The 10,785-nt window shown below is 38.2% G+C and overlaps 1 protein-coding gene across 3 annotated transcripts in view; it reads left to right on the forward strand.

Annotated features, from left to right (window-relative positions):
* LOC122559552 (beta-parvin) overlaps positions 1 to 10,785 on the forward strand; it is an 81,097-nt gene that overhangs the window by 29,748 nt on the left and 40,564 nt on the right. For 2 of the 3 annotated variants that reach the window (XM_043709207.1, XM_043709209.1), the window contains exons 2-4: positions 6,960 to 7,049; positions 7,338 to 7,408; positions 8,110 to 8,212. In XM_043709207.1, the coding sequence (XP_043565142.1) occupies positions 6,960 to 7,049; positions 7,338 to 7,408; positions 8,110 to 8,212 (264 nt within the window). Of the gene's footprint in view, positions 1 to 5,362; positions 5,435 to 6,959; positions 7,050 to 7,337; positions 7,409 to 8,109; positions 8,213 to 10,785 lie in introns of those variants that run through there. The other variant, XM_043709208.1, reaches the window with a different exon arrangement.

Genomic DNA, 10,785 nt, shown 5'->3' on the forward strand with positions numbered 1-10,785 from the left:
TAAGTTTTTGATCAACTGTTCTAATGTCTCTTTATGTGAACCAGCCTTGTTCAAACTATTCTTGTAGACCATACTCTCCATGATTTTTGAAATTTCTGAGATTATAAGATTTTTCAGTTCAGATATATCTAGGTAAAATTCTAATAAACTAAGAGCTATATTTTAGATTACTTCGATAGCGTGTTTCATTTTATGCTGTCATGGAAATGCCCATGTTCAAAGGCAGTTCTTCTATCACAAACTGTGACAGCAAAGGTTCTTTTATATCATTGCCAAACATGTATCTTTTTATTTAATGGAGCGATTAAGGATCTTATTTCCTCTCTTCCCTTGTATACGTATATGTCACTTGGCAATTGCACCCAAAAAAAGTGGGCACTTATTTCTACGTCATCTCCTTTATCAGCTTGGACATTCTTCCTGGGACTGCTTAGCAAGACCCAATAGTATAAAATATTAATCGTTAGTGAAGTTATTTTACCAAATGTTTCTTAATTTTTTAAAATAACAAATATTTCAATTCATGATAAACCAATTTATTAGAAAGGAAATTAGATTTTAATAAACAAAAAGTATATTTTTAGTAAATAAACTTTGTCACGACCTTGTTTATGGTAGCAGATAGTATAGCTTATGCTAAAACTATGACTGTAGTCACTGTTTTCAAAATAGTTATTTTGTAAATCCTTAGCTACAAAGGTTTTCTAGTTTGATTTGACTTCAGTAGTTCTCATCTCATGACTTCTCTTTGAAGACTCACTTTCAAAACTCAAAAAATTTGAACTAAAATGTTAATTTGAAGCAAAGAGAATTCATATAGCTGTCAATTCAAACTTCAAAAATAGATTGCATATTTAAATTAAATAGCATGACTACTCCTTCAATTGCTTTCTCAGGATGAGGCTATTTAAGACCATAAGAATAAGAATAGGCTGTTCAGCTATTTGAGCCTGCTCCTTCATTTAATAGAGGTAAAAACAATGACTGCAGATGCTGGAAACCAGATTCTGGATCAGTGGTGCTGGAAGAGCACAGCAATTCAGGCAGCATCCGACGAGCAGCAAAATCGACGTTTCGGGCAAATTCCTGATGAAGGGCTTTTGCCCGAAACGTCGATTTTGGTGCTTGTCTGATGCTGCCTGAATTGCTGTGCTCTTCCAGCACCACTGATCCTCCATTCAATAGGCTCGTGGCTGATCTAGCATTCCTCTCTTCCATTTTCCTTATGCCCATGATTTCCTTACTGATCAAGAATCTTTCTATCTCAGCCTTAAATATACACGAGGACTCTTGTCCCTGCAGGAGTTGCAAAGATATTCAACTTTCTGAGAAAGTAAATTCCTTCTATTTTTGTCTTAAGTTGGCAACCCTTTTTATTATGAGACTGTCCCCTCTGGTCCTAGACTCTCCTTTGATAGGAAAAATCCTCTTAATGTTTAGACTCTCTAGCTCCTGCAGAATTCTGTTTCATGAGATTGCCTTTCATTCTTGTTCACCACAATGAATAGAGTCCTAACCTGTTTAGCCTTTGTTCAAGGATAATCCCTCCATACCAGGGGTTATCCTAGTGAGCTTTCTCTGAACGGTCTCCAATTGAATAACATTTTTCCTTAAATGAAGGGACCAAAACTGCTCTGAATATTCTAGCTTGTCTCATCAGCACCTTGTACAATTGCAGTAGGAGTAGGACTTGCCTGCTTGTATACTCCAACCCATTTGAGAAGAGATGACGCAAAGTTTCCCAGAATGAAACTAGTTTTTAGCCTAAATACTTGCCCTTACCAAGCTAAATGCTCACATGCTTTTGAAGTCATGCTCAACAAACATGGAAATACAAATTCAGATTCTTATGCACTTCCTTCTCTTCCAAATTTATACAATCTAAGATTACTATAATGCCACTTGCACATGGCTGCACAGCCTTATTACCTTGTTTCTCAAACATCTCAACTGTTCATTATCCAGTACCTGCAACAACATGACCACATTACACTGATAGTTAACCAAAATCAGTTTCTTGAATTGGTTGGTTGGAAATTGTACCCTCCCAGTTCTCATTTATCACAAGCCATGGAAGCAAAGCTTTTTTATATTACTGCCAACCAACTTACCCTTGTTTTGTGGCATGGGGATTATTTATTTCTTGTGTCTGTGGTTTGCTGTGCAGCACCACCCCAAAAATGGACACTTATATCTCGATTATCAGTATTCGCACTCCTTAATTAGTAAGAATCTCATCCGAATAAAATATTAGCTTTTAGTGTGGATATCTTAACACAATGTGATGTTCATGTGTATGTTTGAAAGGTCCAGCTTTTGCGTGTTGTGGTAACTTTAAATTAGATTAGATTAGTTTCCCTACAGTGTAGAAACAGGCCCTTCGGCCCAACCAGTCCACACTGGCCCTCCGAAGAGTAACCCACCCAGACCCATTTCCCTCTAACTAATGCATCTAACACTATGAGCAATTTAGCATGGCCAATTCATCTGACCTGCACATCTTTGGAATGTGGGAGGAAACCGGAGGAAACCCACGTAGACACTGAGAGAATGCAAACTCCACACAGTCGCCGAGGCTGGAATCTAACCTGGGATCCTGGTGCTGAGAGGCAGCAGTACTAACTATTGAGCCACCGTGTCGCCCCCTAAATCTTGACTTATTGGTTGCCTTCATTGCATGTTGCAGAGATTTGTAATTTAAAATGGATGTATACACCTGCAAAGTCTTTTTGAGTATTTGTGTTTTAGTGACAGGTGGTGTGTCTGTGTTTTTGAATGTATGCACAAGCTTCATGCCTGCAGCAGTTACAGCATTACCACCTTTGGTGGAAATCATATTGTAATAGGACATGGAGTTGTGGATAGTCTTTTCTGCCCCACTCATCTAGTGCCACAGCAATCTCAACTCTACTGAGAGTTGGTAAGTGTACGCTCTTAATGCCCCATTTTTGATTTGATCAGGAAAACATTGTTTGTTTGCTGTTATCAATGGTCCAGGATGTATATAATTTTTTTTTCATTTTTGTACTCCAGGTGCAATTAAATTGAAAATATCTTTAACCTAACTTGATTTACTACTTAACAGAAAAAAATTTCACTCTGTTATCTGTCAAGTTATTTTCTCTTTGTGCCCCTCTTTGTATCTCTCTCTTCCAGAAACATATGCTGTCTTCAAATGCGCAATTATGGGATGTATATCAGTTTTATACTGCTGCACATATAGTGTTCAGTCATGCGTCATCTCCTTTCAACACTGACAGCACTAACAAGAATCAAAGTTTAAAAAGAAATTGTTCTGCTGTCATCATGATGTACGATGCAGTTCTTAAACTAGTGTGGAGATGTTCCCAGCTGTGCTTTTGACCTGAATTTCTGTAAACTAAATTTAATGTTTGACTGGTTGCCAATTATTTTTATTTCCATACTGTCTCCCCATGATACCAGTTCATTTTCCGCCACTGACCCTTGCATCATTGATGTGATATTGTAGGTGCAGACTTCTTGGCGCGATAAATTCTGTATCCTGTAATTGAGAATGGTAAATGGCTCAGTATTGCAGAAGATCATGTTAATTGCCATCTTATTTTTGGAGTTGCACCAACTCAAACCTCAGTTTTCGTAAAATTTTGATGAAGAAAAATTGCTCACTTCAATGTACAGAATTTGTTTTAACAAAGTTTAGTAATGGTGCAGATAAAAACTACAAAGAAATTTTGTTTTTTTCTACTTTTATATAAAAGTATTAACCATGTTTGTTCCCTTTTGGGATAAGGAGAAAGTGAGGTCTGCAGATGCTGGAGATCAAAGTTGAAACTTTATTGCTGGAACAGCACAGCAGGTCAGGCAGCATCCAGGGAACAGGAGATTCGACGTTTCGGGCACAGGCCCTTCTTCAGCATTCCTGAAGAAGGGCCTGTGCCCGAAACGTCGAATCTCCTGTTCCCTGGATGCTGCCTGACCTGCTGTGCTGTTCTAGCAATAAAGTTTCAACCCTTTTGGGATAATATTCACAAAGTAGTAGTGATGTGCTCAAGTAATCATAAACCTTTGGCTTGTGTTTTTTTAAGCATTTCCCCCTATTGATGCAAATTCCCTGTGTGAGGAATGTAGAGAAACCACTTATGCCTTTTCTTGCACAATATCATTATTGAATTGACCATTGTAAGTGTATACGAACTGTCCTGGGTTGATCCATTTCCTTTTTTGATCCCTGAATGAGGGACCCCGGAATGATTTTGATTGAGCATGCAACCGATGTTGTAAAGTTTTCCCAGTGCTTTAGGATTTGATTTTTGCACCTGGGATTTGATTTTTGCACCTGAGATTTGATATGAAACCCATGAGATGTTGGTTTCCGCAGGTCTGTAAATCTTAGCACTGTGCTGATGACTGGGCTATTGAGTAGAAGGATAAAATTGCTTAAAAGATGCCTTGATGTCCAGACCCTCTTGGATGATTAATTTCACAAAAGTTTTTAAATTTTTCTTGTTTACAGACATGTAATATAAGCATAGAAACTTGCATCAAAATACATCATTCCACCATTTGTGCAACATCATCTGAATGAAAATGGATCTTGCCAAACAAAAATAGAAGCATGGAATACAAGGCCTGTAATGATGTGACACTTATCCACATATCTATTAGGAGGCTATTCATTTTATAAGTGGCACCATTGCAAAGCTGAAATTCATTCATTTAAAAATATTTAATGGATAAACTTGCAAATTGTCTGGATGGAATCTGATGGTCTATATTTACAGAATAACAAAGCTACAGAGTACAGAAAGTGGACATATTATACTGTCTCGATGAATGTAGTACATTTCAGAACTATAACATTACTTTGAATGCAAAGTATGTTTCTCATGTTGACATTCTGCAAATGAGCTTTCACTACCTTCAGGTCTAATCCTGGAAATCTCTTTAAATTGGGCTTGATATGAATATCAAGTATCATCAAATATACGAGAAAACTACAAAAAAAACTGTCTTTTCATGAATATTCATTCCTATAACTGTAGTGGAGGAAACTGGCTTTGATTTATAGTTTGAAATAATCACACAAACACAGCATATATTTAACTCATCTTCTACTCATTGGACTTTGTATCTGAAAATATTCTGCTTCAATATTGTTGGCCGCAAGTAAAACAAAATGAGCAAGCTGTTTAGAGAGTTGTCAGAGGATGCTAGTTGTGTCCTTGTTGCTTAGAATGGAAATAATCATTGCATGTGTCTCTTGCTGCTTTCAACCCTGTCACAATGATAGAAATGACACATGTGGGACTTGGCTAGGCAGCTCATGGTTGGCCCAGCTGCAACTCTTCCTCCTGCAGCTGGGCTGCTGTATTACGTAGCTGGAATATATAACTGTCTCTTACTAAAAAGATGGCAGGGCTCTTGTGTGGGGCGAAAAGGAGCAAGAAAAAAGGTAGTGAGAACTTTTTTTTTGTCTGGCATGTGAATTGATGAGTGGAGAACAGGTTTTGTTAGTGCAACCATAACCAACAGTTCTATGTTTATGCTATTTATAATACAGGCAAGAACTGCAGTTGAGTTTGAGATTGCTTTCACACCATTTGATAATTTGTAGTCATGAATCTAAGATGCCTGTTTAAAAGTTTGTTCGACAAATAATTCTTCATCAGTCAAAGCTTCATTTAATTTTAGATGCACCATTCTCATTTTTTAATCATCTTGGATGTAGTACATTTGCTTCAATAACTTAAGTTTGTTAGTTCATCGTGATTTATGAATGGCTACAATATTATTACTCGCAAGTGATTTATCAGCAAACAAGTTTATGTTCACTAAATGTAAAAAGTCTTAAGTGACTAGATGTGATTTGGTGCCACTTGGGGTCAGTTTTCTCAAATGACAGGCTTTTACAAGCAAACAAGTGGTGCAAATGCTGAGGCATAACCTGTAGTTAATGCAGGAATATTTTGTTCTTTTCATTAATCTGGTGTGATGGTGTTTCTATTAATAATGTTGTCTTCTCCTCACCATAAAGCCTATACATATTTTAAATTCATCAGGAGTATCAGGTGAATAGACTGCATATCCTTCAATGATCAGAGCTGTATTTAAACTCTATTAATAAAATGAGAGATTATGTTTTGAAGATAATATTGTATAGCTGACCCATGTTTTATCCGCCCAGCTCTGAAAATCCACTTCTCTTTTTAATCTGAATAACTTCTGTTAGTTTGAAGGTTTAGCATTTTTTTCTGTCTTTATAACTTAATGCATCAGCACGTTAATTCAGCAGTTTGCAAAGGATCATTGTTTCATGTGGTGCAAATAGTATTTGCTGTTCTACCATTTGACTGACTGGTGTTTCTGATCTGTGGTCCCATTAGTCTTCACCCAGAATTAAAATATAAACCTGAATACAAATTAAGGGCTGATATAATGTGGATTTTTTTTTCAAAAGAACAAACAATTTTTGTTTTGCGGAATGATGAATAATTACTATTTCTAATCCGTTATAAAGATGTGGTGCAGAGTTATAGAAATGGTCACATATTTCCTGCTGTTGTTTGTGCAGATGCTTTATTGTACAGATGGGGCTATTGTACAGATGGGGCTGTGCCTTTCGAGTCATAGACATCTATAATCTGGAAAAAGGCCATTCGGCCCACCAAGTCTGTCCTGGTCAAAAACAAGCATCTAACTATTGTAATTCAATTTTCCAGCATTTCACTCATAACCTTAATCATGGTATTACAGAATAAAGTAATTTTTATGATGAACATTTTGTGGGGAAAGAAAATTCATGATGATAATGGCAGCTTAGGAATTCTCTCTTATGCTTCTTGATTTTTTAAAAATCCATTTTAAAAAGGAAGAGTTTGTCGCCGTTCATTAGTACCAGTTTTTTAAAATTACTATATTGCCTGATAACTTTCTTTTGATTTTCTCTGATCTTATTACCCTGTTTTGTTCCTTTCTAGTGAGTGACTTACAGGAAGAAGGTAAAAATGCTATCAATGCTCCACTGTCTCCAACACCTACTGACATTCATCCAGAGGACACAATGCTAGGTATTTAAGTGTGCTAGTCTTTGCTTTGTATTTTTATTGATTATTTTTAAAGCAAATCTTTACCATGCAATAGTACGTGGCACTTTTCATTTTCTGTATCATCAGATTGCTAGATTTTGTTTTCATTTTAATTCATCAACTATAACATTTCAAATGTTTAGGTTTCCTTTATGTTTAGTTTATTAAGGCTTTCATGTATTTGGTGTTGATATACAAAAATATCAAATTCCTAAAACAAAGTATTGCTCTCTTACTTCCTTGTTTATTCTCTGCTGGATTCAATTATAGAAGAGAATGAAGAAAGAACAATGATTGAACCACATTCCAAGGAAGAAGCCAAATTCAAAGAACTTGTAAAGGTAAAGTAGTTAAGTACAATGTAATACAATCCTGAAATCTTTGGTAATTTGCTGTCAAGCACTGTGATCTATTCCTTAATTTAACTATTATATATAGGACAGATGATGGGATGAGTAAGAAATGCATTGTATTCTTGCAGGCATAGGTTGGTAATGTTTATAGATGTGGATGGAAAGTCGTTACTGGTCAAGTCCTGGTGGGATTGTCATTAGTATTATTTTTCATCATCTTTATTAATAATTGTATGAAGGTGTTTGCGGATGCCACACAATTGTTCTGGTATTTGAGCATTAGAGAGGGTAAAATGATGATGATCAGATCCTGATCAGTGGAATTCCATGTAAGTACCAAGCAAGGCTCAGATTAAAACTTGCACGCTGGAAGAGATACAGGAATGATGGTGCAAGCTTTGTCCATTCACAAATAGTGCTTTGAGGCTGCAGCAAAAGCTGCTACCAGTTGTTGAGACTTTTTGGATGATTTCACATTTTAAAACAAATTTAATGTTTACTAATAACCTTATTCGCAGCTCATCTGGAATATTGACTGTTTTATTCCCTTCAAAAGTACATGATATAGAGGGGCCAGACAGGACCTGTGGGTACCAAATTGAATCCTGATTTATAAAAGCCATTAGTTGTCGCAAAATAACATCTGAACTTATTAGTATAATTTACGGTGCAATAATTATAATTTTTAGGTTCTCATTGACTGGATTAATGATGTACTTGTAGAAGAAAGAATAATAGTGAAAACTCTTGAAGAAGATTTGTATGATGGACAGGTTTTGCAGAAGTTGCTAGGTAAGAGTAGATGTTTTATATATATTGCTTTAATATTAAAACATAAATACCTGAATTTTTGCATTTCTGGATTGTTAGAGGTGGGATGTATTTTGCAAAGGTCCTGATGTACAGACATGAGAAAATTGTTTGAGAAGTTTAAACTTCGATAGGCTGATTTCCACAGGTCTGGATCCTCCATGTATGTCTTTGACTCTGAGCTTAGTGTGGATACTTAGTTGAGGATTTAGCCTCATACGTAGCCAAAAAATACTAAACATTTAATGCCAAGGCTAAACTGAGCATCATAACTACCCTTCCAACCACTGGACTACGACCTTTCTCAACCCCAACCAGATCTTGCCACATCCCTGACTATATTTTGCCCCTGACCAGACCAGACTAGCCAACATCCCACTCATTTGAGCCATTCGGTTGCCCACTTAACTCATTCACTCACCCACCTATGTTCCTTCATTTAAAAAAATTGACAGCCAGTGTCTTTAAAAGGGGGAATGTCATCTCCCTCCCCCAAATCTCCGACTGTTGGAAATGCTATGCTATCCAATTTTCTGTGCCTCCTGCAATCTTCCTCCACAGTAAATAATTGATTTTGTCCAGAATGATAATTTTATGATCTTTGTTCCAAAAAGGCATTCACATTTAATTGAATCTTCGGTACTTGCAGCATAGCAGGAGACAATTCAGCCCATTATGACTACTCAAGCGCTTGGAAAGAGTATTTTGTAGTAATTACATGTCACTGCTTTTATTCCCCTAACACTGTACACATTTTTCTTCAAATGCTTGTTCAACTCTTTTATTGTATTTTTAAGGACTGCCATCCATTACCTTTTTTCCATTTGGTACATTCTGAATCCTTTCAGCTCTTGAAGAATTCTCCTCCTCTCCCCACTTCTCTGATTTGCATTTTTCCTGTTCTCCCGAAACCTGCCCCTCCTTAAATTCTCCTGACCATGTGCGTAGTTGCCTTGTGAGATATTGCTATCTCTCTTACACATAGAATCCCTACATTGTGGAAACAGGCCATTTGGCCCAACAAGTCCACACTGACCCTCCGAAGAGTATCTCATCCAGACACGTTCCCCATCTCTATTCCTCTATATTTCCCCTAACTAATGCACCTAGCCTACACATCCCTGAACACTCTGGTCAATTTAGCATGGCCAGTCCACCTAACTTGCACATTTTTGGATGGTGGGAGAAAACCAGACCACCTGGAGGAAACTCAGCTTTTTGCAGCAGAGAGCGGCGGGGGCTGGGCGGAAGTGAAGTCAGAAGCTGTTGTGAAGGTGGGTGAGTGTTGTTTAAATAGATGTGTTCTAGGCCCCAGGTCCTACACATTTAGGGCCTCCTCTAACCTAAATTAAAAGTCCACAGACTTGCAACAAAACACAGGGGTCGTGGGAAGTTTCTTTTGAGAAAAGAGCGAGTCTTTGGCTTAGGAGTCTTCGACAAAGAAGTTGAGAGAAGTGATTATGCCACAGTTGAAGAGGGTGAAGACATGACTGCCAAGCTGATTCAGTGTACTGCATGCATGATGTGGGAGGTCAGGGACTCTGGTGTAGCTGGCTTGTATAACTGTTGAAAGTGTGTACACGTTCAGCTTCTGACAGAGCATATTGCAGCACTGAAGAAAGAACTAGATGACTTCAGGCTCATCCGAGAGAACGAGATCTTTCTGGACAGGACCTTCAGCGAGGTTATTACACCGAGCATACCAGAAGAGAGTAGAAGAGAGAAGACGATGAGGAAGGCAGAGATGAGACAAGTGTAAGAGACCCCGGGGGAAGTACCTGTCAGGAACAGGTTGAATCTCTTGGAAACCGTAGAGACAGACATCACTGCCAGTCCAAGAGGCGGTCAGGCCTGCCAATCAGAAATTGGTGTGGAGGCAGAGCCGAGAAGCCAGAAATCACACACAGCCGTGGTAATAGGAGACTCCATAATTAGAGGGACTGAAAGGGGTTTCTGCGGCAACAGGTGAGATTTGAGGATGGTGTGTTGCCTTCCTGGTGCCAGGATTAAGGGTAGCGCAGACAGAGTGCAGGAAATCCTCAAGGGCGAAGGTGAAGAGCCAGGCTTGGTTGTGCATGTCGGCACAAATGACGTCGGGAAGAAGAGGAGCGACATTCTACAGCGGGACTTCGGAGAACTCGGAACAAGGCTGAAAAGCAGGACATCCAAGGTGGTAATCTCCGGTTTGCTTCCAGTTCCTTGGGCTGGAGAGGACAGGAACAGGGAGATAATAGATTTGAATGTGTGGCTGGGGAACTGGTGCAGGAAGCAAGGATTTAAATTCTTGGATCACTGGGGTATGTTTAGCGGTAAGGATAAATTATACAAGAGGGATGGTTTGCACCTTAATAGGTGGGAGGACCAGCATTCTGCAACACAGCTACGTTTAAACTAAATAGCGGGGTGGAGGGGACAAACTGAAAGTTTAAGAAGGAATTTAAGGGGAAAGTTAGAACAAGAGAAGTCAAGAAAGACAACGGAATCAATGGAGCAGAAAACTCGAAAAAGGATCATGCTGTAAGGTCAAGTGAAATAGGGATTGATAGGAAGGGTGA

Source organism: Chiloscyllium plagiosum, chromosome 19 (assembly GCF_004010195.1).
Source record: "Chiloscyllium plagiosum isolate BGI_BamShark_2017 chromosome 19, ASM401019v2, whole genome shotgun sequence".
Lineage (NCBI taxonomy): Eukaryota > Metazoa > Chordata > Chondrichthyes > Orectolobiformes > Hemiscylliidae > Chiloscyllium > Chiloscyllium plagiosum.